This window comes from Medicago sativa, chromosome 1 (assembly GCF_051527215.1).
Source record: "Medicago sativa cultivar Bolivia chromosome 1, Bolivia_mono, whole genome shotgun sequence".
Lineage (NCBI taxonomy): Eukaryota > Viridiplantae > Streptophyta > Magnoliopsida > Fabales > Fabaceae > Medicago > Medicago sativa.
In genome coordinates this window covers 28,861,602-28,889,289 of record NC_140749.1, presented here as the reverse complement: position 1 = coordinate 28,889,289, position 27,688 = coordinate 28,861,602, and the positions used below count along the sequence as shown (strand labels likewise).

General features: G+C 33.3%; 2 protein-coding genes across 2 annotated transcripts; one reads left to right on the top strand and one right to left on the bottom strand.

Annotated features, from left to right (window-relative positions):
• Window positions 1–582: 582 nt before the first annotated feature.
• LOC146954074 (uncharacterized) lies at window positions 583–13,892 on the bottom strand. The gene is made up of 13 exons (XM_085713823.1): window positions 13,420–13,892; window positions 8,233–8,368; window positions 7,762–7,844; window positions 7,461–7,520; window positions 7,158–7,370; window positions 6,940–7,068; window positions 5,875–6,591; window positions 4,521–4,713; window positions 4,214–4,407; window positions 3,200–3,304; window positions 1,796–1,935; window positions 1,227–1,505; window positions 583–1,114 (listed from the first exon to the last, which is right to left on the bottom strand). The coding sequence occupies exons 1-13, from the start codon at window positions 13,804–13,806 to the stop codon at window positions 850–852; spliced, it is 2,901 nt and encodes a 966-aa protein (XP_085569949.1). The 5' UTR covers window positions 13,807–13,892; the 3' UTR covers window positions 583–849.
• Window positions 13,893–19,960: 6,068 nt separating this feature from the next.
• Window positions 19,961–26,837, top strand: LOC146954073 (uncharacterized). Its single transcript, XM_085713387.1, has 14 exons — window positions 19,961–20,144; window positions 21,237–21,568; window positions 21,857–22,031; window positions 22,141–22,224; window positions 22,296–22,537; window positions 22,861–23,083; window positions 23,726–23,805; window positions 23,916–24,000; window positions 24,369–24,500; window positions 24,593–24,706; window positions 24,801–24,848; window positions 25,272–25,356; window positions 26,010–26,063; window positions 26,395–26,837. Exons 2-14 carry the CDS (start codon window positions 21,375–21,377, stop codon window positions 26,496–26,498), a joined length of 1,620 nt encoding a protein of 539 aa, XP_085569513.1. The 5' UTR covers window positions 19,961–20,144; window positions 21,237–21,374; the 3' UTR covers window positions 26,499–26,837.
• The last annotated feature ends 851 nt before the right edge of the window (window positions 26,838–27,688 follow it).

Here is a 27,688-nt window from a genome sequence, read left to right as displayed (position 1 = left end):
TAAAAACATGCGATTTAGTGACAGAAATTAGCAAATGAACTAAATCTCTCACAAATTATGATGGATTTAGAGACAAAGCTGTATATCTAATTTGACTCAAATTGGTGAACATTACAGACGAAATTGGTGAACCTCGTCCTTGATAAACATTACCGTGAAAATTAGTTTCATTTTGTTATTATGAATATGGTTGACATTTGACCCCATTCATTTAGCTGAAATGTCAAAACATTATAAAGTTGTTTTGCATTTAAAATGAAACTTGGGATGGGGCCTCGATAAATTCTCTGTCTAAAGATGTCCAACAAATTATACTTTAGCAAGCAAATAAAAGAAAGTTCCACCATGAATGGTGGTGATGACGATGGAAAGGACTCAACATTCTAGATGGATACATCACCACCATCCACGGCGTTCAATAAAGAACGTTGGCATGTGAATGAATTTGAGAAATTTTCTACGAAGTTGGAAATTAAATTGAAATATCCACTCTCAAAAATCAAATTAAGAGCATCCTACAAAGTCTGTATATCCTTTTAGATGCCAACATTTTATTTAGCAGACACATCAACATCCATGCTATTTAGAAACAGACATTCGTAGTTGGATGAATTTGAGAAACATTTTACATAACCGACAACTAAACTGAAATGTTCTTATTCTCTCAAGGACTAAGTTGATAGTCACTTACAAAGTCATGGACCATTTTTAGTTTTACTATGGGGATAGAAAACCCTATGTTCTAGTCTCTTTAACCGACATTAGTATTCAAAAAACGATTGCACAAAATTGATTAATATTACAATAGCAAGAAAAGCCCCACGAGTTTTAACATTAATTCATATCGATTTATCTACTTCTCTTCTTCCCTTTTCCTAGTTGTCCAGATTTGAAAGCATGTTCTTGCTCTTGAAGGAAAGCTTTAGTCCTTCCATACTTCTCGGCTCTTGCTTTCTCCATTAAAGACCTTTCTTTCTCCTTCACATCAAGCAAGAAGTAGTTGTCTTTACGTATTTCACGAGCAGCCCCTTTAGCTTCGCGCCTCACCTCTCTCTTCAATTTTTTTCTTTCAGCTCGCTCACGGTCTGGATCATAATCTCTACCCTTAACATAGCTGCATCAAGGGAAAAAAATGTCATCAAGTGCTTATTTTGAGTTCCCTTTATGATCTGATTGGCTAAGAAAACATATTACCAAATTGAAACATGGAAAACGGAAGGACTTACTTTTCCTCAAACTTAGGATTCAGTAATTTGATTGGAACTGGCTTTTGTTTCCGCATTTGAAGTGGTCGCCTCAAAGTATGATGTTCATCCACTTTCAACTTAATCAGCTCAGCCACATCTTTAATTTTATCCCGTAATGCATTTGGCATATTTTTCTGTTCAGCTATCTCAAGTAGTAATCTCAAAATTGGTAAAAATATTTCTGGGAACGAACTCAAGTTATCATAGGCATTGATATATCCTTGTAGGGTTTCAACAGCGGTAACTAATACACTAGCCCTGTAATCGAAAAATCATAATTAGAAAAGATATATGAAACCACAGTATTTGAAAAACATTTCATCGATCAATGATCTAAAGATAAGCCTCAACATTAGCTGCATCCATATCGGTTATAAGATCATAGCTATGATAACAAACATAAATGGCAGGCTCTTGATAGTACAACTCGAGATAAAACAATACCCCACTGCTATTTTCTTTGTTCAAATTCAAATACGAAGATTGACTACAAAATATCATGGTGGTAACATTTTTCTTGCAAAAAAGGTGGTAATAAATTGCTTTACCTGAAACTGTCAGTGGTGAAGAATGGAGAGTCTTCGGGCATGTCTATTAACTTAAAGAAATTCAAAGCGCTAATCTTGTCTACTTCCTCATTAATGCGCAATAGTGGCTTGAGATCTTTCAGTTCCATAAGATGATATAACTGGCAGAAAACAAACAATATGGTCACTCATTATCCAACCATAACATTCTGGTGCCATCATGAGGTACAGCACCATATGCGTGATATTATATATCATGCAGGAACTGGCTAAGGTTACAGAATTACTCGAGCAAACCTTCACATATCAATCTCAAATACAAGAAAGCGAAGAGTTTTTTGTGAACTTAAAGGTACAGACTACAAGCAAAGAAATATCTTATCTGTATTTTAAGGGAAATGAATAGACAGACTTGCACGTTTCAAAACAACATTAAAGGGAGGATAAACTGATTTTCATCCAATGAAAGGTTTTATGAAACATTCATCACTTCATCCTTTTTGTTACGGACATCAATTCATATCTAATGAAACACAATCTGTTGGGGTAAAAGTTAATTAGGTCGTATATTTGGAACAGTTTTTTTAAAATTAAGTGTGAGATCATGGCTACAGCAAAGTGTAAAAAATCAATATAGAATACACTGGCACAAGAAAAGTTGAAGCAACTTATCAAAGATACATCATTCAATAGTCAATAAATTTTGTAGAATGAACTTATTATAAAATTCATCATATAACCAGAAGTCCGTATCATTAATATTATGTTTATAAAACCAAATTAGTTTGATATTTATCATTTCTTCAAAACCAAATTCCAAAACTAACCCTATTTATAATTCTAAAATCTTATCCCATTTAAACCTTGCTTGCACAGCCTGCCTCTGCTCCCATTTTTCAGCAATTAGTTTCTCCTCAGCAAAATTTCCATTAGAGACGTAGGTTAAGCAGAGATCAGGTAGTAAGGTACAAATGAGAATTCAGCCAGCAAATCAAAGAGGATATTTTTCCCACATAAGATCATGCATCTTTCCTCATTATTTGCTTCCGTAAACAGCAATTTCTTTTTCTACTGGCTATTTTTAATTTGTATAGTATACATAGTATAGGTTAGTACACATGACAACGCTAACGAAAAAGATAAAAGGGGTGCCACTAGAATATACAAGAAAATGATTGACATTTCTCACCAAGCAACACCAATTTGTTCGAGAACAATGATTAGCACTAGTGTTAAGGAATTTGGTTTTCTATGAAATATCGAAGTGTTATCTCATCCAACTAAGTGTGGAAGACGCTAACACACAAGATGAGGAGGTTAGTATTCACCATGCCTAAATAAATACAAACATATGTGCATGGACACAAACAAGAACGTACACACACATATGATTTGAACTGCAAATGATCAATGACAAAATCATACCTGAGAATTTTCGCATGATATATGTTTGATTTCAGTGGTTGCTAGCAGCAAAGTTTGAATAAATACTATTGGTTCAGGACAGAACTTTCGTGACTGTTTAAATACCTGCGTTTTATATTCATTGTATGAGCAAGGCATGTAAATGCCATCAATGAAAAACATAGGCCAAAGGCTATATAGTGAACATCTTAGAAAGCAAATTTAATCACCAGTAAAAAAGATCTTAGAAAGCAGAGAACAAAGGCTAAATTCATTAGTAGAAACAAATCAAGCTTATAGATTTACATAAAGAATTGGTAGGATGCCACTTTTTAATGGTAGAAATAGGACATGCTTTCATCAGATCCTTATTGGTGAATGGTGATAACATAAAAAAAAAAAAAAAAAAAAGGCCAAATACCATCTGCAGTCCTTTAAGTTAGATGTTTATAACAAGTTAGTCCTTTAAGTTTTTTTGTTACAAATTGGTCCTTTTAAGTCATAAAATATCTGCACCATTGTCATATTTTCATCAAACCCAGTTAAAAAGTGTGCATGTGGACGTTTAATCTTAAGTTGGTATGTCCAAATTCATCACTCTCAAAACTAGGATTCATAGGTGTAATATACAGTCTTGATTTGAAACAAAATTGATCGAACACTTGATTTATAATACTATTAATGAAATATTTATATGTAAAATTTGGCTTGAATTCAAAAAATAGAAGAATAAAATGTGCGTAAGTAATCATGTTTAATAAGGAAAGCACGTTTAGACCTACCACCTTAATGTTAAATGATCCATAAGCACTATTTAACGAAGTTTGTTGAAAAAAATGGGTAACGGTGTAAATATTATACGACTTAAAGAACTAATTTGTAACAGAAAAAACTTAAAAGGACCAATTTGTAACAAAAAACTTAAAGGACTTATTTGTTATAAACGTCGAACTTAAAGGACCGCGGGAGATATTTGGCCTATAAAAAATTTAAAAGTAAGAAACGAGAAAGTAACTTGCCACACAAGGTACTTACAGAGAGAAGCATAGAACATAAGAAAGAACCAACGGCAATATCACGGCCAGATGTTATTGGGCAACGCATCAGATATTCGCACATCAATAGTATCACAGGAGTCATAACTGGATGTCTAAAATCGGAACATGGAAATACCATGGACCACAATCGCAATAGACACAGTGTCTTTGAAGAAGGCCAACTGCTACTTTCTGTGATAGCAGAAGAATTTTACATCATTTTCTGCTTAAACATCTACCAATTCATAGTTCTTGATAAAAGTTAAGGCAGAGACGGAAAGTATTCAAGTTAATTTCATTCTGACCTGCGTTTTTTATACTCTCAACAAATTGCTTTCTAGTGATTTCTATTCTGCGACGAGCACATATTGCAGCAAAGTATGGGATTTCCGTACTCATCTCTATCAATGGTTTCACTAGCATGTTAATCAATTCAACGTTCAATGGTTTCTTATTTGCCAAAACAGCAAAATACTGCAATAATACTCCATAAAATACCTGAAAAGAGAAGTACGGTTATAAATGCATATAATTAGAAGTACAATAATCATGAGCACAAGTTCCTCATAAAATATTTAGGAACAGAATGTAAGAGAGTCGTTCATTAACCAACTAAGCAAAATAGTCTATTAAATCTGAGTATTGCAAACTGGATTTGGCTACAAAAGAATGCAAACAACCACAGGCACGTGCTTTCTACATAATTCTTTACACTCCATTAACATTTTCAAATTAAACCTTGCAATACATCAGACAACATAACCAACCTCTATTAACTAGATTATATCAATCTAATGAGTTAGAACTTGTTTTAATTAGTTTTGGGTGCTATATAATGGGATTATTCAGATGTTCTTTATTACAAAATGTTGTGGTATTTTAATGGTTGTTAACCAGGGGAGCAGTCTCCTAGAAAAAGAAAAAAACAGGGGAGCAGCCCCCTGTTAGCTGTGTACCATATCTGTTGACCAATTCTTTTTCTCTCAATTTCTACAAGTCTTGTAGGGCAGTAGGTATTGTCAATGGAATTAATGGCAAATCAAATTCTATAAGATTGCACATTTATTTGTAATAGTCAAATAATCATTCTTTCAGTTAGCATAATTAGCTGTAAATATGCATATGTCAGTTTAGCTAATTTAGTGGGTTGAATGTCAACTTGACAGCTTGTAAATGCACTGTATTTATATGAGAAATCAGAATGAAGAGGGACACAGTTTTGACCCTCATTTCTCTTAGTCTCTCTGAGTTTAACATCCCTCATTTCTCTTAGTTTGTCTGAGTCTAACAGGTATGAGGCAACACTAATCAGTCTCCTATAGGGAATAATTGTAGCACCAGCAAAATTGTAAATAGAATATAGTTTGACGAACAAAGTAATCCGCAAACTAGGATTTCATTCAAAGAAATGATACTAGTAAGACCCTGTATTTACACAGTTGAGTTGAGGGAAGCAATTTTAGAAATTGAAATGAAGATTTTTCAATGATTGTCAACAATACCACATAAAAGTTTAATATAACAGTTAAAACTCGGGTTGAAAAGTCCAAGAGATCGCACTTCTCATGTAAAACAGTCGGTGGATTCAGTAAACATGAATACACGCACCATGGAGATTTGAATCAAATTAAATAGTTAATATAAAGATAAGTTTCTTACTTGTACTTTCTTTCGATTTTCTGCAGCAAGTGTGATTGGATTGCTTTTCCGAATCCGATTGATGATTAAGATAGTGTCAGAATTTGAACGTTTATCCACTAGTGAACATAATTCTTCAAAGGTCTTCGGAGCTTCAATTATATAAGGAATCTCCAACTCTTTCGACATTTTCCCTCCAATGACTATCTTCTTGGCATTTAAAGAACCATTATCTCCCTTTACACTTTCAACAGAATCATTTCTCTTTGCTTTTTTATGAATACCAACATTCAATCTTTTTACCTTATCAACTTCTTCCGCAGCTCTTTCTTCATCCTCATCTTCGTCTTCTGAACCAGCACTGATATCATCGTCTTCATCTTCTGAACCTGCACTGATATCATCATCATCACTCTGTTCCCAATCTTTCAAAGTAGTATTCTTATCGTTTTCATCAAGATCATCCTCTGATCCATCATCAGAATCTTCAGACCTTTCCAAATCATCATCATCTTCACCATCATCATCTTCACTAGAAGAACCCTCCTCTTCATCTCTTCTCTCGAGAATTTCATCAACCCAACCCTTTTTAGTCATAGTTTCTTCATCGACGGAGAAGGAATCGCCAAGGTCATCACCAGAGAGAGATCTTGGTTTCTCTTTTGATGGCTTTTCTGATACTTCATCGTCTTCTTCACTCGAATCTTCAGCAGCGGTCATCCTCTTCTGCCGTTTTTTCTGAAATTATGGATAAAAGTATTAAGCATTTGACTCGTTAAAAATAAGTATTTCCACAATTTTACTCCCATGTGCAGAGAGCCCATTTCCACGACTATCACCAAGAACCACAGGGTTACAAGCCAACAACCTTACAAGTGACGGCATTGCCAAGGCTCACTCATTGTCAACATTAGTACACTATAAATATTACATTAAAACGAAGTGATCTAAACCATCTTAAAACGAAGCTGGGATATACAATCAAGATTGGAGATCAGTTAATGTTTAAAAAATGTGATAAAATACTAAAAGTGATTTATTAATTGTATAATAACAAACTTATAGCTAAAAGTCATGTTAACATACCTCCAACTCCTCTAGACGTTCTCTTTCCTCCTGATCAATCTCTTCCTGAGTCTTCAGCCTATCTGAAGGGCGAGCACGCATTTCAAATCCCATTTGTCTGACAAGTTGGTCATATTCATCAGGCTTTTCCTGCCATAAAGAGAAAGTTGGAATATACGATGTTCTTATAAAAAGAAAATATCAGGGCAAGAAGAATCCTCGAGGATAAATAATGGTACCTGAACAGAATTATTCATTGTCCGTTTAGCAGACAAGCCATCTTTATCACTTTTTTCATTTGAAATACTACTGTTCACCAGAGCCTTCAAAGCTTTCATCTTGTTTGGTTCAGTCAGAGCCAACAAGGCCTCGGAATGAGCCAGAGAAGTGAAGTCCTTATCTAATCCTTCCAGCAGGTCTTCATCTTTTTCCTTTTCTTTTGCTTTTTCAGCCTGGAAAATATTAAGTGAAAGAAAAGATAGTGAACAAGTTGTAGAAGACAAATAAACTAACAGAGCTCTGATTTAAGAAATATCGCACACCTTGTAAAACTTGCTTTTTGCAATAACTTCGTCCATCACTTCCTTCTTGGTTTTATGTCTCTGTAGGATAAGTCACCAGTCAGAAACAGCTTCAAAGCATTTTAAATATAATGACATTTGTGAAAAGTTTAAAAAGGATTTAATTTCAAGACAAAGATTCCCTATAGTCACTCAAACAAAAATAACTGGCAGATTACACAAAGCATTCATGGGGTGCATAATGCTTCCCTATAGTCGCAGTAATAGAAGATATATAAGAAAATAGTAACGGAGCCATAATTGAAAGCATAACGGGCCCTACATTTTCCCCACCGTCGGCTACGCCAGCTTCGCCTGGACTCTGCATACTACGAGCAATACGACGCAGACCCAAATCTGAATTATCTGCAAAATCAATATTCAACATAACTTAAGTCACAAAAATAACACAATAGGCACACGAAGAAAACTTCAAGATAGACCAAAATAGAAGACGGCTAAAACAAACAGTATGAACATGGTCAACACATGAACACACAGTAATAAAGCCACCAGAAAAAGAAGCAAAAAAAAAAAAATCGGCATATACTAGCAGAAAGCTTGAGAACTCCTTAAGCCAGAATTCAATCCCCACAAGTTCACAAATAACCAAATTCAGCATCCACATAATTCATCATCAAATTATCATGCATACAGTAGCTCATTAGAGTTCAAAACATCCAAGTTCCAATCAGCAAAGACACCATTAACATGTTATATTAGGTAAACAGAAACTAATACAAATGCTACGTACTATCAGTTTCATCATCATCTCCATCAAGCATCTCATCTTCAAAGTCATCCCTTCCAAGACCATCAATTCCTTCAAACTCATCATCATCTTCTTCTGACAAGTGATACTTGCTTTTCTTACTCGATTTCACATTCAACTACAATGTCAACAACCATAAAACAGTCATTATTCACAAAAATTTCAAGGACGAAAATTCAAAAAACAAGGACCGTTTCAATTCTCTTTTAGAGACAGATTTTAGTTTTCAAAAAATTAAAACTGAACAATACTTACTTTTCTTGTTTTATACCACGCCTAATGAGAATCAAGTATTTCGTAGTTATTTTGAAAATTCAATTACAAAGAAGACATACGCATTTGTGTCGCAAGATAAATTCTCATTAGAAGACATATGCATTTGTGTCGCAAGATAAATTCTCATTGGAAGTTGATAGAAAGTGCATCCCCATTAAACTCAAAATGATAACAGATAATGCTTGTGATTTTAAAAACTAAACAAAAATACAATCAAACAAACCCATTAGGACCCGTTTGGATTTACTTATTTGAGTTTATATATTAGCACAAGCTTTGTGAGACTGTTAGGAGAACATATGGAAACAACTGATGACATTGTTCATAAGCTAATTTCACCTTATTTTCATCAAGTTTCCCAAGATATCTCATGAAAACAACTTATAGCTTATACAAAACAATATAACTTTATTTTGGCCCTGTTTGGATAAATAGCTTGGTTTGAAGCTTATAGCATAAGTGCTGCACTTATCAATAAGCTATTTCTACTATACAAGATAAAATAGAGTCAATTTGTTTTCATATAGGCTATAACTGTTTTCATAATTTATCTTGGAGAACTTATTGAAATAAGCTGAAAACATGCTTAAGAACATGTCAAAAGTTGTTCTCATAAATTCTCTCGCATAGTCACACAGCTATTTATACTAGTAGATAAGCTCAAATAAGTCAATCCAAACAGGCTCTCTGGGTTTGTTTGGTAAGACATATTTTTGAGCTACTAGCTTATGCCTTATAAGCTCATTTGACTAAAAAAACCTGTTTGGTAATCGTCACTCACGAGTTTATAGCTTAACTTTACTAGCTTAGTGTTGTTTGATAAGCTAATTCAAGTAGCTTATAGCTATTTTCATCTCTTTTACCCTTGTAGCCTTAATTGAAAGAAAAAAAAAAGTAAATATTGATTAAATATGTTGTATTTATGTCATTTCATACTTATAAGCTAGTTCAATGTAATGGTTCTTAAAATTGATAATGGAATAAAATGATAATTGTGAATTGATTGTGAAATAAAAGGTAAAATTGATAGATTAGAACTCAATTAAAATTGATGTTCTTGGTACATAGAAACATTAAAGAAAAGATAGAAGAAGATTAAGTCTAAGACTTAACCATTACTCTACTAGAGAGTACCAAAGGGAGAGAGGAGAGACTTTCATCAATATTCTTCCTTCCTTTCTTGTTAACCATTGCTCCCTTTTATAGAAGATTAAGAGAATATTTTCTTATTAGAATTATCCCTTAATTGTTGGATCAAGTGACACATGTCCCTTTTCTCTAACCAATTGTTGATTCCACTTTAATGACTTGGCTTTGCTTATATTTGGATCATAACATTACTCCCCCCATTAAAATCAACCTTGTCCTCAAGGTTGGAGTCAAGATAATGGTGTAGAATAATAGTAGCAACTTCCACATGGACAACAAAACATCCACCAGGATCCCACAACTTGAACTCTAAGGACCTTTTGATATGGAAAAAATAGCTAGCGGTTGAAATCAAAAACACCATGTTAGAAGTGAAACATTGCGGCAAAAGTTGCAGGCAAACAGAACCTTTGGTGTCTTGATATGTTCCTAACCCTGACATCAATAGATGAGTCATAAAATGCATGCTAAAATTCACCAATGTTTGTAACTTTAGGCCACTCTCATGAACCAAACTAGTGGTACTTCTCAAGTTGCTATTGCTCCTCACACCCAACAAGTTCTTAGAGCCATAAGCATTCTTTGCAATACAACATAGAAATGAAATAGGTGGACTGTGCAGGTTCTCACTATTACTAAAGAGACTAGAATATGGAACTCCGTCTATTGGTGCATTACTCAGGGTACCAAACCAATTCACTTCAACACAACCATTAACATAGCCACCAACAATAAAAACAACGCATGTTTGGGCATTAAAGAAGAAAATTGGAACAATAGCATTACCAAACCATTTTGTCAAACCTGATGCCATTTGCCATAGTCTCATCCAAAATAACACCACTACCACAGCTTTAGCGAGGCTTGGGTTGACTGACAAATCATTCCCTGTTGCATCTATGGACTTGTGGTACAAATTGATGTGAAGTTCTACCATGAACAAGTTCATAATTCCCTTATCAGAAGGAAAATCAAAAAAAATATGGTAACAAACAACAACTGAATCAATACCATATTCTACCATTGTATGCACCCAATTAAACGCCTCATTAATCCCATAGGCTAGGCATTTTCCCAGGACAAAAGCATTATAAACTGACCCCACAAGTGCAAATATCATAGATAGCTCATTTGCTTCTTTCACTAACTGAATCTTGGGAACAGAAATAGAAGAGGTGAATGAAGAAAATAAGGCAATTAAAATGGCCACCTCATGGAGTTTGGCACTCAGCCATTCCACTCCCATCAGCCTTGAGTCACCAGAATTGAAAGATTGACTTGCATTTTGACTCATGTTCACAATGTGATTAAAAGATTGCCTAATAACAATGATAAACCTTAAATTCAATACCTCTGTTAGAGTAATTGCTCCATGCCAAGAGAGACCACCAAAGTTACCATGAATTCCAAGACATAAGTTGAGAATAGAGGACTTATAATGTGAATTTTGATACATTGATATCTTATGCTCCTTTGATGTTTCAGAGAATTTGAATGTCACATTCATAGCCAACTCTTGAATTGAAACATCTCCAATTATAACAGAGTGTAGTGGCTGATTCACAAAATCACAACCTTTGAGAATAGTTCTAGAGACCATATTATGAATGCACAATATGTAATGCACCTGGACTGCGTCACTGTTTGATTTAAAAATCTTAATGAACATAGATACCAGACCTTCCTTAACCATAAACCTCTGTATGTTTTTAGAACCAACTAGATTTCTCAACATTATACAGTTGCACAGCAAGGCCAAGATATCACCATGAGCGTTGACACTGACATTTTTCCAAACAGGTGGTGTACAAACTGCTCTTTCTAAACAAGAAAACGAAATAATGGAGTCCTCTGCTCTGTGATTGGCGTCAGGTGGGTGAGGCGGTGGTCGTGGCATGGTGTGATTCCACTTCGAATGAAATCCCATAGTCATACTTTGAACGCTTCGATCTGGTGGTTTCGGCGGCGGAGGCGAGACTGGGTATTTTGCGACAGGGTGGTCGTAAACACTTTTCTCTATCACCTCTGCGGTGTAGTTGCTGATGATTGAAGAATCCTCGACAACATTGCAATCAGTAAACACAACAGTTATTGGGTTTCTCTTCGTATACCTAGGAACTTCGATTTGTTTTGGAAGGAAAAGGAGGGCAGCGTTTTGATGCGCAACAAAATTTGTATCCATCAGGTTCGTAGAAGGAAGCGAATCCTCAGAAACATAGAGAGCCATCGTCAACGATTCGGAAGCATCGATCTTCTCCGCTAACACGACAGTTGATGCTGATAGATCCAATGAATCATCGTCAACGTCGTCATTGTTGGTTGAGGCGGCCTCGATTTGCGTAGCGGATGGAGAAAACTCAATGGCATCTGAAAGGGAAACTTCTCCTGATTCTGATTCAGCAATTTCTTCTTGCAACAACTTGAGAATTCTTGCACATGACTCTCTGATTTCACGTGCAGATTCAGCCATACGTGAATTGTGTTGTTTCGATTCAACCATGGAAGAAATGAGTTGAGATGTACATGCTTGTGTCGGAGATTGTGGAATTGAGTTCTCAACACCATGGGAAGCGCTTCTGGAGAAGTATTGGCGTCGCAAATCCATTTTGGCTTCTATTCGATCCATGATATTGTAACCTGGTCCGTCCAAATAAGCAAGTTGTGCCCATCGAGCATTATGCTCAGCTTCCATTTGCATCCATCGATTTGCTCCTGCTGACACCCATTCATCATGCTTTGCCATGGTGACAATGAAAGCACCAATGTAATGGTTCTTAAAATTGATAATGGAATAAAATGATAATTGTGAATTGATTGTGAAATAAAAGGTAAAATTGATAGATTAGAACTCAATTAAAATTGATGTTCTTGGTACATAGAAACATTAAAGAAAAGATAGAAGAAGATTAAGTCTAAGACTTAACCATTACTCTACTAGAGAGTACCAAAGGGAGAGAGGAGAGACTTTCATCAATATTCTTCCTTCCTTTCTTGTTAACCATTGCTCCCTTTTATAGAAGATTAAGAGAATATTTTCTTATTAGAATTATCCCTTAATTGTTGGATCAAGTGACACATGTCCCTTTTCTCTAACCAATTGTTGATTCCACTTTAATGACTTGGCTTTGCTTATATTTGGATCATAACATTCAACCCCTAATTTTACCAAAAGCAACAAATTCAATTAGCTAGCATTTCGGCTATTCACTGTTTTTTTACCAATCAGAGTCTTAATCTTTTGCTATATAAATGGCTTATACATAAGCACTTATCAAGAAAAGCCTTAAATTAATTGTTAAATTCACCTTTACATAAATACATCCATACATATATCACTTTGCATTCAACTCACTTTTAACTATAATCAATTTCACAGAAATCAATTCTCTCAAAATCAATTTTTGTCACTGAACGGCTCTTTATCTTTTTCTATAGAAATAGCTTATACAAAAACTTATGATAAGCACTTATGCTATAAAGTGTAAATAAGCTATTTATCAAAATATCAAGGGGAATTAGTCACTTTAGTCCCTGAATGGGAAAGGAGTAGTAACTTTAGTCCCTGAATGCAGAGAAATTGCAAAACAGTCCCTGAAGAGGACTAAATTGACTAACAGAGTCTACATTCAAGGCTAAATTGACAAACAGAGTCTACATTCAAGGACTATTTTGTAATTTATTTGCATTCAGGGACTAAAGTGACTAATTCCCCAAATATCAATGGTGAAGGGAGTACTATACTACCTGACGTTCACGCTGCGATCTCAAAATAGCTTTACCAAAATCATCAAGCCCTTCATCATTCTCACCGATTCGCCTATCAATAAACTCCGAAGATTTGTTACTCTGTTCATACTCCTTAAGAAGTGTCTTCTTCCTCTTCTCAATAGCAAGAGAACGAGCCAACCCCATTCGTTTGGTATCTCCTTTCCGCTTCTGACCCATTACTTCGAATTTCCTACGTGACCAGATTGATTCGAATGGGTTGGTGTTTGTTTTTTGAGCTTTTGCTTTCATGGCTACTGCTTCGGGTCCCATCTTGTTGTTGTTCTTCTTCTTGTTGCTGGTGCTCTTGTTGTTGTTGTTGTTGCTAGTTCCATTGGCGATGCTGCGTTTGGATGATTTCGCCATTGTTGGGTTTGGTTTTGAGCAGCAAAGGTGCTGGACACGAAACGGCGGCGGGTGAAGAAGGATAGTAGAAAACAAATGCACGAGGTAGAGAAGAAAAAAAGAGGGGAAAAATAAAGAAAAGGGTTCTATTTGTATAAATAGTTCAATTTTCATTTTAATTCCATAAAATTTTAATAAAGTATACAAAAAATATTATATTTTCATGGTTTCTCATCATTACCAAACAACTCATTCTATAAACAATACCAAAAAAAAAATTGTTTATCGTTATGGTTTAATCCTCGACCATTCATTTATGGATGGTTTTGTCTATATTTTTCATCAGTTTTCTTTATAAAATAACTAAGTTTTACGAGTATCACATCTTAAACTTAAGATGTTATTGATTCTAAAGAGCAATTTCAAACTTAAGATGTTAATTCTAAAGAGCAATTTCTCGAACTTAATTTTCAAAATAAAAATAAGATTAGATTTTATTTAAATAAAAAAGATTTGTTTATTTTTAAAAAAAATATAAATTCTAGAAAAAAATAAGTTTCTACTTTTATAAAAATATTTTTATTTTTGTCAAAAAATTAAATATTCTAGAAAATAAATATTTTATTATTCTAAAAAAAACTTTTTATTTTTCTATAAAAATACAATTCTGGAAAAAAAATTGAACTTTTTTTAATTTCAAATCTATTTTTCTAATTTACGAAATACATTTTCTAATTTTTTTTATTTTTAAAATTAAGTTCCAGATTTTTTTTATTTTTTTGAGACAAAAAATCTGAATTTTTTATTTTGAAAATTAATTTTTTCGATTTTTTAAAATTTTCGAAAATTAATTAATTTTTATTTAAATATGATGTGTTAAATCAATTATACATGTGGCCAATGAAAAATGAAAATAAATATCCACATCAGCGCCACGTAAGAGATCTTGCTGAGTCACACGGGTCAGGGGGTTTTTGAATATTCTTTATTTTACGAAGACGAAATCAAAAAAAAATTATTTTACAAGGGGAAAATTCAAAATGATCTATATTACATGGGGTAAAACACTATTAACCCTAATATGATTGATAGTCCGTAGAGAACAATCACAAGCTCCAACAAGATGACATTCAAACATATACACACATATCTAATCTTCTTCATCATGATCGTCCACTAGCCTCAACTATGAATTCCCTGCCTTCTACCTCTTTGATTACTTCATGCGTTCCCTCCTTCGACTACTACTGAGCATATAACCCATAGTGTTGCGCCATCTTTGATAGGTTTGAGGTTGCATTGTCTCTCTTGCATCTTATTATAATATCTCATCGATCTACATAAATCAAGCACTCGTTGTTGCAGGAATAGTCTCCCAAGCAATATTGGTGAAAAGCAATCGTCCTTCATGTCCATAATCACAAAATCTATTGGAAACATGAACTTATCTATTTGTAATAACACATTATCCACCTTCCTGTAAGGGTAAGCAAGCTTCTAGTTATCAAGGCATACACGAAATACAATTGTTTTCATTTCTAATCTATTTCACCTCTTGTATGTGGATAATGTCATTATGTTGATGCTTGAACATTGGTCGCATAGGGCATCTCTCATGAAGTGTTCTCATATACATCATTGTATAGTGAAGTGAATTGTCATGGATAGAGTTTCTTTGTTGAAGTCTTATTTCGATTAGCGACCCGATAATGCTTGCCAAAATATGTCACTCCAACTTTCTTCGATTCCTCTTTTAGTAAGTTCTTCAAAAACTTGATACAACATGGATGTTCTGCTTGAATTTTCTTTGCCGGCACGTTTGCCTATAATATTGTGATACTTTTTTTGGGTGACTCCAATCTCTTTTCAGTTACTTTTTCATTCTTCTTCTTATTGTTTTAGGTTTTGGTTGTTTCATCTCCCTTATTTGCTTCACATCTCTCTTTTACTTCCAGATTTTTGCTGAAATGAATCATCTTACACTCTTCAAATTACAGCTTATCAAAATTCAAAATCTTTTAATCATCATTTATTTTTTTAGTTCTACCAGTTTTTGGATACTTGAGTGCCTTTGATCAATCCATCTCTTTTCTTACGCATCATCTCTTTCTCAATTGGTAGTGCTTTCATGTGCCATTAGGAAGCTTTCACGAATTGCTCTACTACTTCCACCAAATTCTCCTTAGCTTGTTGCTTTGTTGCTGCTGATTGTGTTTCATATGTGCTTCTCCATGGGTTGGTTAGTTGGTTTTGCCAACTTTGATTGCCTTGGTAGGGGTTTCTTTGTTGGTTAACATATGCTCCCATGTATTTCACATGCTTTTCTAATAACTCGAAAATAACTGGTAAGCATGTGTTGGTGACACGAGCTTGTTTGCGGATACCATACATCAGACCATTCGATGAGATTTGCGCCATTTCCTTAGCTTCCAACTTCTTGGAAATGGTTTCCAATTCGATGTTGAGACTTTATCTAAAATTTAATTTCATGAATAGATAGAGAACGAAGAGAGGATGAATATTATGTATTTTGTTTGACAAAAAATGGCTGAAAACACCACGATAGGTGGTCGAATATTTCGGCCAAAAAAAGAGGAGAGGGAGAGTATGGTTTTGTAAAGAGGAAGAAAGAAAAGGAAATGAAAGAAGAGTCGTGAGGGGAAGTAGGCTTTGTAAAGAGACGAAGAAATTATGGGTTTTTTTCCCTTTCTGGATATTTGTTTATGAATGTTGGTGAAAATGATATGAATATGATGAAGAAGACTGAAGAAGAAGATAAAGAAAGGGAGAAATAATTAGGTGTTGTTGACTCACCGTAAGATAAAATACACATGCTTCCGATGGTCATCCGTTTAAAAAAAGATCAAACAGTTTAAATTAAAATAATTAATAGGATCTATGGTGGACCACTCTTAAAGTTGGTCCACTTAAGATATTTGGAGTTAAAGTTGACCGCTAGGAACTTTTTTGACTATCGAAGCAAAAAAAGAAGGACTAAAATGTTGGTTTTACGAGTTATGAGACCAAAATGAAAACAAAAAATTACTTAGACCAAAAGTACAATTAAGCCTAAAAATAACTATTCACACAAAAACACTAAAATAATCTCCATTCTAAAGTTACTAAGTTTAATCTCGCTCCTCAAATTAGTCCTAAAAATGACTAAAATACCCTTAGTCCTAAAAATGACTAAAATACCCTTCTCGACCAAGAATCCACTTAACGCAATTCAAACACAGAAACAAGCAATTAACACATATACACACATATAATAAATAAATAAAATAATCCTAGTGGAAAATGGATTGTTACAGTTATCATCTCAACTCAGTCAAGTCTAAGAAGGAAATCTTCTTCACATAATGATTCATCGTCGAACCAAGTTGTCCCTAATAGGTAACCGATTGCGTAACAATCGCCAAACAAAAAGAGAAACTTTTAACGGTCAGATTTGTTTCAAATAATGACGGTAGGCTCAACACGAACGAATTTCATCTAAAAGTATTTGAATTTCCTCAAAACTCACATAATGATTCATCGTTGAACCAAGTTGTCCCTAATAGGTAACCGATTGCGTAACAATCGCCAAACAGAAAGAGAAACTTTTAACGGTCGGATTTGTTTCAAATAATGACGGTAGGCTCAACACGAACGAAATTCATCTAAAAGTATTTGAATTCCCTCAAAACATTCCTTCATCCAAACACACTTTTAAGGATACCCTTTCGCATCGAAAAATATTAAAATAATATTTATTTTATTGCGTAGGTTAGTGATTATAATTCACCTTTTAAGATAAATAATTTGGATGTCTGAGTTCCAACCCTGACTCCTACATACTAAAATGCTTTAATATATATATATTTTTTTTATCAATTTGGTCAAATAAATGTTGTATATTTTTTAGTTGGATCTTTGTAATGATGAGGCAGTTGATAACATGAGACAATTAACGATTTTTGATTGACTTTAAAAAATGTTTAGTGTATCCAATTATCCTTTTTTGGTACAACAGTATATTATTACATGTGATTATTGGATTGGATAAGCGCTGATATAGCAATATATAGTATTCTGTCATAAAAAAAGAGCAATTTAAAACATTCTCCGTAAATTGGGTAACGTTGAAAGAAGTCTCCGCTGATAAACGCGTTTTATTTATTCAATTATTGAAAAAGGGATATATACCGATATACAGTAGAAACTCTTTAAATTAATACTCGATAAATTAATAAACTCTCTAAAATAATAAATTTGTCCGGTCCCGACTTGGGCCAATGTAAAAAATTGAAAAACTCGATAAAATAATAAGATAATAATTTTTCGGGAGATCCCTTTATAATTTCCGGTCCCAAGAAAATCATAAATTAATAATTCATAGAAACTGAAAAAAAATATATTAAGAATACATTAAACACATTTGTTCATCTTGTTTACATTTACTGTACTTCAAAAGTCATTATTGATTTCCAATGCATATGAACATAGTAGTTACTAATTTACGTTGAGTCCCAAGGTTCGCTGCAACGTAATTCTAAGAGGCGTAAACTAATTTGCCTTTTTGTTTGGTATGTACAGTATAATTATTTAAAAACTCTTTAAATTAATAATTATTAATTTATCGATAAATTAATAACTCTCTAAATTAATAAATTTCTCTTGTCCTGACATTATTAATTTATAGAATTTTAACTGTACATGAATATTTTGTCAAAAAAAATGAATATTTTGTCAAAAAAACAAAACCAAATATAAATGAATATTCAATTTCAAAATGTTAAAAAACTAATTAAATTTGTATTAAGATCTAATTAGTTGACAATACTAATATTGTTAGGTGGAACACTTTCATCCGTGTTGTTTCTCTTGTGTTTGCCACTTTGTCTATATACCAAAAAAACTATATTAAAAATTTAGTCAGAAAACTCATTAATAATTTTTTTGTGATGGCTAAAAGTATATGTGAGTTGGATTTAAGAAGCTCCAAAGGTCATAATAGACCTCAAGATTTAAAAAACGTTTATAAAAGTACTTGCATATCATCCACCAAAGAGACTTACGCATCAACAATGAAAGTTGAAATACATTTTGCACATATTTATTTTTGTACTTAAATAAACACATTTATTCTGCATCAAAATAAATCAATAATTTTTTTGAGGGAATCAAAATAAATCAATATTGAAATGTCGGGTCAAATAAGTTTTTATGACACCTTTCAGTTTTCATCCTTACAAAATATTGGCATCTTTCCGTCCCTACAAAGATTTTATGAACACAATTTTCGTACCGCTGTTTTTCAAAATTGTTTAATTATCTTTAAGCTTTTTAATTTTTAAAATCAAATTTTAAGCTCTTTTTTAAGAGCAACTTTTTATAATGTATGAACATGTTTGAGAAAAATTCATTTTTATTAGGACAAAAACATGACAAAACTTAATAATAATTTAAAGACAGAAAACTCATTTAACCCGTATACGTTTTATAACACCTTTGGTTTTATACGTAAGAAAAGTCAAATGTACTTGATTCAAATTTGAACTAAATACATTTGAATTTTTTGTTTATATTTCCGAGGAAACATGTATCTAGGTGTATTTTTGTAACGACGAACAATTAACAATTTTTTGTTTGTTTTTCAAAGAAAGATATCCGATAATATGAAGATCAATGCGTGGTAAGTATAACCTAACCAAGAATTAATCCACACACTAATCGAGTAGAATTTGGTTATTTGAAACAATTTGTGCACTTGAGTCTAATCAGATTAACAACCAACAAATTTTTTTGTAGCAAAGAAATTTTTTTCGGTGTAAACCAAATATCCTCTATATGAAACTGCGAAGACTAATCCTTTAAACTTTGTGAGACCTAAATAGACGACAAACTTTACTAATAGTTTTAATGTCTCGGAATGTCAATGCTAGCAAATTGATTGACTGTATATATTTGTATACAAAATATTTAGTGTATAATAAATTAAAGTCTACATTAAATACAAATATTTAAATTATATATTATTACAAGATTTGGATAAGTAGCAATATAATAAAATATTCTCCGTAATTCATGTAAAGTTGAAAGCAAAGACTCCGCGTAAAAACGCGTTTTATTTAATAATAATATAATTTATTAATTAACATTTTTTTAAGGTTGTCTTGTCTTTAAACTTTTCAAACCAAAACCATTGTATGAATTTTTGTTCATTTTCATAATAATCTTCACATTTTTTTCTTCACATCATTTCATTGTCACAATCACAATCACAACAACAACAACTTTCTTTAGACTTTACTCTTCAACAACAACATCACACTCTTTCAGTTGCAGCATAACCTTCAGATTCATCATAATTCAAGGTTTATACAACACCCTTTTGTTTATTTTAATCAAATTTATGTTTTTTTAGTTTTGTTTTACTGTTTTTGATTTTCTTTTGACTTGGATTTGGTTGGTTTTTTGAATGTGGTTTGATTGCTATTATTGGGTTAGGTGAAAAACATGTGGGGTAAGATAAAAACATGTTTTTTTTTTTTTTGCTTTTTATGTGATTATACATTTTTTGTTGTTGAAAAGATTGTGTTTTTATTGTTTTTGTTGATGCTCAGAAGATTTAGTTTGATAGACACTGTGAATTATTGTAAGTTAAAAACATGTTTTTCTGTCAAAAAAAGAAGAAAAAGACATGTTTTTTCTTCATCTTTTTATGTGTTTAGACATTTTCATTTGTTGAAAAGGTTGTATTTTTATTAGTTTCATTGATGTTCAGTAGAATTATTTTGATGTACACTGTGAATTATTGAGTTTCTGTGTGGTGGTTTGGTTGGTTTTCAGTGTTTTAGTTTTTGTGTGCTTTGGTAGAAATCTAGAAGTTTTGAACTTCACTTTTTAAGTTGTTTAGTACTGCATAGTGAGTGGTTCACCTGTTCTTTTATCAATTTCTTTTAATAGGTTTTAAACTGCGAATGCGGTCGCAGAGACATCAAAAACCCCTATGTTACTGACCAGATAGCGGTCGGGGAATTTTACTTAAAACCTTGATTTTTTCTTTTGCTTAAAAAAATCAGGTTTTTTTAAGCATTTTTAGTGTGGAAAGGGGAAGCTTTTTGAAATTTTGTTGCAAAATGGGGACCATTGATTTGGTTTTCGGTTTTCACTCATAGTTCAACAGTTGTTTTGGCAAACCCTCTACTTGAAATTAGAATGATTATGTTAAATCCTTTTCCTCTCGGTGTACTTGATTCACGTAACAAACGAGCCCTTAATTTTTGAATATTTTATTTTACTTGATTTTCTTTTTTATTAGTGTTATGAATTTGTTGATCCTAATAACTGATCAGCAATGGCAATGCAAACATACTAATGAACCCTTGCTTCTGATCAGCTAATAACTGTTTGGTTGATGCTTAAACTTTGCTGATTAGTTGTCATTTGTGTTTCTTGTTGGCCAGCTGGAACAATCATGTATGGAAGAATGAGATCCTTGTTTGGCGAAACCTATAGTCTTTAGTATTTGGTGAAACCTTTAATCTTCGGTGTTTGGCAAAGTAGAAGATATAACGCAACAACTTAAGAGGTGAGCGTTTAAAATGGAAAATACAAGGCGCTGGTTTAGTAAGTTGAGGTTTAAAAGAAAGGAAGCTACAAGCACGTCAAATGTGGCGAACGTAATTGATGAAAAACTGCCTTCAAGTGAAACCAAACAGAAGGTTGAAGCTGCTAAGCATTACGTAGAAAGTTATTATAAGAACCAGAAGCAAAGCCAGCAGGAGAGGCAAGAAAGGTAACTTATATTTTGGGTCATAATTAACAGTGCCTTCTAATTTTATTGAAGGTCATTTTACCATATAAGTAGTTACGTTTATGTGCTCGGTGTCATGTTTAACTAAATCGAAATAAATGATTTCCTTATTGTCTGATACTGGATCCGGTTATATAGTTTTGTATGGCATTCTTGACATTATGTCCTTTATGGTTTCTTTTGTGGAATTATACATTACATGCAAACGGTGCCTGCAAATGGAAATTGTTTAAAACCTGTAATAAGCTCTAAGGTCATTATTCTTTGCAGACGTAATATGCTAGAAAAGAAATTGGCTGATGCCGAAGCATCCGAGGAAGAGCAGAACAATTTACTTAAGCATTTGGAGAAAACAGAAACAGAAATCATGCGCCGGCAGAGACTTAAGATGGGGTCTGATGACTTTGAGCCCCTGACTATGATTGGGAAGGGTGCATTTGGAGAGGTATACAAGTAATTTTAATGTTAACATCCATAACTTGAAAATTTTAATGTTTCTCACACATATGTTATCAGATTATTGGTTACGATTTTGCAATTTCATCTTTTGTTAGGTTAGAATCTGCCGGGAGAAGGCAACTGGTCAGGTATATGCCATGAAGAAGCTTAAGAAATCAGAGATGCTTCGTAGAGGACAGGTATTGGAATTATCAGAGTTAGATGGAGTAAATAATATTTCTTTTACTTATCAGGTGCGCTTGTGTTTTAGGTTGAACATGTCAAAGCTGAGAGGAACCTTCTTGCAGAAGTTGATAGCAATTGCATTGTAAAACTTTATTGTTCCTTTCAAGATGACGAGTATTTATATCTCATAATGGAGTATCTACCCGGTGGAGATATGATGACGTTGCTGATGCGCAAAGATATACTGACTGAAGATGTAGCTAGGTTCTATATCGGGGAGTCTGTGCTAGCCATAGAGTCCATTCATAAACATAATTATATTCATAGGTAAACTTAATCTATCTATAAACAATAATACCAAATGGTCATATACCAGTGTTGTCAAATAGATGCTGTAGTGGTGCTATAGTGAATCAGAATTTGAACTAATCGCTATTGTTTTATGATACACTATTTTGTACAAAGTGTTGTTAGATAGCAGCTATAGCATTTAGCGTAGCGGGATTAAAACAGTTACTTTCAGTGATCCGCGATAGGCAACACTGTAGCGTACTTAATTTTATGAGATAAATTTTCAATACCTATCTTACGAAAATTTTCTTGTTGATCAAGAAATGTTTGATATTCTGATTTTTAATTGCATTTTGCAGAGATATCAAGCCTGACAACTTGCTGCTGGATAGAAATGGTCACATGAAATTATCAGATTTTGGATTATGTAAACCGCTAGACTGCAGTAACCTTCAAGAAAAAGACTTATCTGTTGGAGTTAACAGAAGTGGAGTCCTTTCAAGTGACGGACGCCCTTTACCTCCTAAACGATCACAACAGCAGCAACTGGAGCATTGGCAGAAAAATCGCAGCAGAATGCTGGTAAGTCTCTCATAAAACGTATGAGTCTTTGTGTTAACACCCTTTTTTCGGTCCTTATGCTTTCATCATGTTTGGACTTTGGTCCCAGTATGGCACACCACGTTTGTCACAGTAAGCATGCAATTAAGACCCCAAAAGATGTTACTCGTTGGCTTTGTTCTCCAGTTATGTACGGATAATTATACAACAACAACCAAGCCTTATCTCACTGAGTGGGGTTGGCTACATAGAACTAGAATAGGATTAGTAGTCTCACAATTAACCTTAGGCGAGTTCCCTAATAATCTAGATGAGTCATATTGATAAACACCACCTTAATTACAATATCTATAGATTATCTCAGAGGGAGACAAGGATGCAAAATAAATCTGGATATTTTGTTTTCTTGTTTTAAGGGATCATACAATCTTAGTAACCTTATATTTTTCTATGTATTTTATCTGAAGCTAGTTACTTATTAAGTTATTCATTATAATTAGAATAGGATTAGTAGTCTCACAGTTAACCTTCAGGGGATATTGTTTTATCTTTTCTAATGCACCATTTATATCATATATCAATCCGGTATTTTGTCATTTGTAGTCTATTCTCTCTTGTGATTGCATGGCTGCTCTAAGCTTTTCTATCTTTGTCATACTGCAGGCCTATTCTACGGTTGGAACACCTGATTATATTGCTCCAGAAGTTCTTCTGAAGAGAGGATATGGCATGGAATGTGATTGGTATATAGTATATGGCTGCTCTAAGCTTTTCTAAGTTTTTACTGCTTGTTTTTTTTTTTTTTTTGTACTCGTTTCATCAATATGTTCTGATTTCATGTAAATGCTTCCAGGTGGTCTCTAGGAGCCATAATGTATGAAATGCTTGTGGGGTATCCACCATTTTATTCAGACGAACCAATGGCAACATGTAGAAAGGTAATGTCCGGACTTCTGGAATGGATCACTTTTTGTCCATTGAATTCTGCAATGCTTATGTCCTTGGAGGTCGTAGAATTCCGATAAGCGTATTGAGTTCTACTATTTCTAGTTCAACGATGTCACCGTTTCCTTTGATGGCTGACAATCTAGGATTGAAAACTGATCCTAAGGGATAAACCAAGATATTCTAGAAAATTTTTAAGATATTATCAGATATTATTTTCAACACTAATAATAATACTAATAATAAGAATAACAACAACAACGTGGCAATGTTGATTGTTTGCCTGCATGGCTTCGATATAATGCATCAATTTTGGTCTTTGTAACTAAAAGTAATATTCTATCTCACATTCGATTTGCAGATAGTAAATTGGAAAACTTATTTAAAATTTCCGGAAGAATCTAAACTATCACCAGAGGCAAAGGATCTTATTTGTAGTCTCCTTTGTAATGTTGAGCATAGGCTTGGAACTAAAGGAGCTGATGAAATAAAGGTATTGTGTTTTGTTTTCTTATAAATTCTGTAATTTACTCAGAATACTGTTATATTTTTGCCAATATAAATAGTTGATCGTTTTATTTCCAGGCTCACCCATGGTTCAAAGGTGTTGAATGGGAGAAATTGTACCAAATGAAAGCTGCTTTTATTCCAGAGGTCAATGATGAATTAGATACTCAAAATTTCGAGAAATTTGATGAGGTATCGTATTTATTTTTTATGTTGATGGATATAGAAGAGTTGATTATTTTTTGTCATGATATAATATTCTGCTCTATTTACCATTGGTGTGCAGGTGGACATGCAAACTGAACCTTCCTCACAGGCAGGGCCGTGGAGAAAGGTTCGTTTTTGTTATTTAAAATTGTGTAGACCAGGCTATTATTTTTGCAATTTATTTATGGTTTTCAATCTCGTAATTAAGATTTTCTATCTGGATTATATAAACCGACAATGAGTCTGACTCTTCTTTAGACCATTGCATGGTAGGAGCTTTGTAATTGTAGCACCGGTTATTTATTGTTTATGGATTTTATTCTACTTAGAATGGAAAAGCTTATAAGATACTTTGGTATATTCTAACAGTAACGGACTTTATTTTCGATGAAACTGGAATGTGACAGATTTCTTTTTTAACTACAACAGTGAATACAATTGCCTCTTGATTTGAAAATCGTCTTCATCAGTGTTTACATAGAATATTTACTCCTTTATGGCTTTTTGAAGTCTAGATTTCATACTAAGTGGTGTCATTCATTTGCTGCAGATGCTTCCATCTAAAGATATTAACTTTGTTGGTTACACATACAAGAATTATGAAATCGTGGATGCCAATGCAATACCTGGATTTGGTAAGTTCATCTCTCTCTCTCTCTCTCTCACACACACACACACACACACACACAAACACACACACACAAATGTTTGTCTGTATGCCTCTCTACGCAAGTTTCATCTCGTAGTCATTGTTTTTTTCTTATCAATTCTATTTGATTCAAAAATTGTGTAATTGAGAATAAATATCTGTGCGGAAGAACATTTCATTGAGTCAACTCTTATTTGAGATGTTCTTTGCCATGAGAAAATTGTTTTAACAACACGTTCGACTTGCATCTAGTTTTACAGTTTCTGCCTCAAGTAAATGCCTGCTTATTTGATCCCATTTTTAGTAAGCCTTTGAATGTAACACATCTTGAAGAAATTGGCAAATGGGTTTCTTTCTAAAAAGTCGTTCTCCTGACCGTTTCATATGATATGATATATTATATTATATTTTACTATAAACAAACCTTGGTACCTACTTTTGGATGGTGATACATTGAGTGGTTTTGATTTCAATATACCGTGATTTTTCTGAAGATTATGCTAGTAAACCTGTCTAAGCTGAAAGAAGAAATTTTATAATTTTTTTGTATGCATTACCATTTTAATTTTTCTGCATGTGATAATACATTCATCATTGCAATGTTCTTTGCAAGTAATTTGGGTTTGTTTACTTTATCAGCTGAATTGAAGAAGAAGTCAAAACCTAAAAGGCCTTCAATTAAGTCCTTATTTGGTAAGAATATCCTTTACTATTTCCCTATTCTTTATTAGCTACCTGTCTTTCTATCCAATAAAAATATGGATTTAATTAATATACAATGTTATGTAAAGATTTTTTACACCATCAATCAATCATAATCGTGAGATCGTTAAATAAGTTTTGACTTAATCATAATTATTTCTAAAATCAGTTTTTATGATTGATTGTAATTTGTGGACAGTGACTATTGACACCGACAATGCACCAAAATGAAACTCTAAAAATATTGATGATATCATTGACACGGTTACACGGCTACGTTCCAAGTTTTTTAATATATTTTTGGTTTTGTTGTATGATACAGAGGATGAATCAGCTAAGGCTTCTTCTCATCAACCTGTTAGAGGGAGCTTCTTAAATCTCTTGCCTCCACAGATAGAAACTCCAGAGAAAAATGAATCACAATGATCTAAAACTAATATCTTACCGGTTTTCTAGTAGGCTATGACCAAATGCTGATAACTTCTGATTGGTTTTCTTTTTGGTACATTCTTTGTTAGTTTGGTTTTATAGTTTTTGAAAACCAAGGTTCTGAAAACTTCTGGTTTTGGATAGCTGGTTTTTTTATGGCTTACTGGGATATTTATTGTTTAGAGAAATCACTTAAGGTGTATATTCTTTAATTCACCTAAAATTTATTGTAACTGCTATTGGTGAAGTGCTGATAAAATTCTGCAATTCACATACCTTCATAGTATTCTTTCCCCTTTGGTATATATAGAGGTTGGTTATTTGTTTGTAGGCTAATACTCTCTCCTATCTGTTTACCCCTTTGGTGCATTACCCCTCAAATCCTGATTTTGAATTTTAGTCGTTTTCTCCTTGTCTCGTTTTTTACTTAATCATCTGGTTCTCATGGAAAATAGACCCTGATAGTCTAGAGTTCAGCGAGAATTAAGTAAAATCTGACTAAGAATTATTCCATTTAGGGTTCAAACTTTTCTCCCTTCTCGATATTTTGTCAAGCAAAATTAAGCCATTTAAAACAATAATAAATCTGCAATATAAGTAAGAATCTCATCAAAAAATATCCTGAGATTTCTGTATAATAACAAGTTCATAATATTATTTCTGGTTGAATAGATACCCGATGAAGAAGCTCCCTATACTACAATATCATGATTGAGATAAATACCACTGAATTTTTGTTGGATATGAAAAGGAAGCATCGATTCCAAATAATTAAAATGGCAAATTCCATCATGAAAAATATCCTTAAGCATCAACTGAGTGTCATGGATTTACAAAAGGAACAACAGAGCTTGTCATAGACTTTAATAGAAGATGATCATGGGACAGTAGAATAATTAAGACTATAGGCATTGTACATGTACTTGTTGAACATAAGATTGACCCAAAACTTCTACTGATTGTGAAACATATCCCAATTCCCATAAATGTTTCCCAAGGCAAAATATTGGCAAGTCTTGAAGTATGAATATCCAAGACCTCTTTTATTCTTAGCCAAAGTGACACTCTCCCAATTAACCCAATGGCAAGTTTTCCTCCTCCAAACAAAGGACTGTATACAGGTTTCAATCTAGTTACAAGCACCTTAGAGGTCCATAAAATTTGCATGGTGTAAATAGGTACGTATG

Coding starts and splice junctions, on each gene's coding strand:
- LOC146954073 (XM_085713387.1), top strand. CDS start 21,375: ATGGAAAATACAAGGCGCTGGTTTAGTAAGTTGAGGTTTAAAAGAAAG. Junction 22,032..22,140: donor GGAAGGGTGCATTTGGAGAG/GTATACAAGTAA, acceptor ATCTTTTGTTAG/GTTAGAATCTGCCGGGAGAA. Junction 22,538..22,860: donor AAACATAATTATATTCATAG/GTAAACTTAATC, acceptor TGCATTTTGCAG/AGATATCAAGCCTGACAACT.
- LOC146954074 (XM_085713823.1), bottom strand. CDS start 13,806: ATGGCGAAATCATCCAAACGCAGCATCGCCAATGGAACTAGCAACAAC. Junction 8,369..13,419: donor GATCGCAGCGTGAACGTCAG/GTAGTATAGTAC, acceptor TTGACATTGTAG/TTGAATGTGAAATCGAGTAA. Junction 4,408..4,520: donor TGAGAGTATAAAAAACGCAG/GTCAGAATGAAA, acceptor CTGCTATCACAG/AAAGTAGCAGTTGGCCTTCT.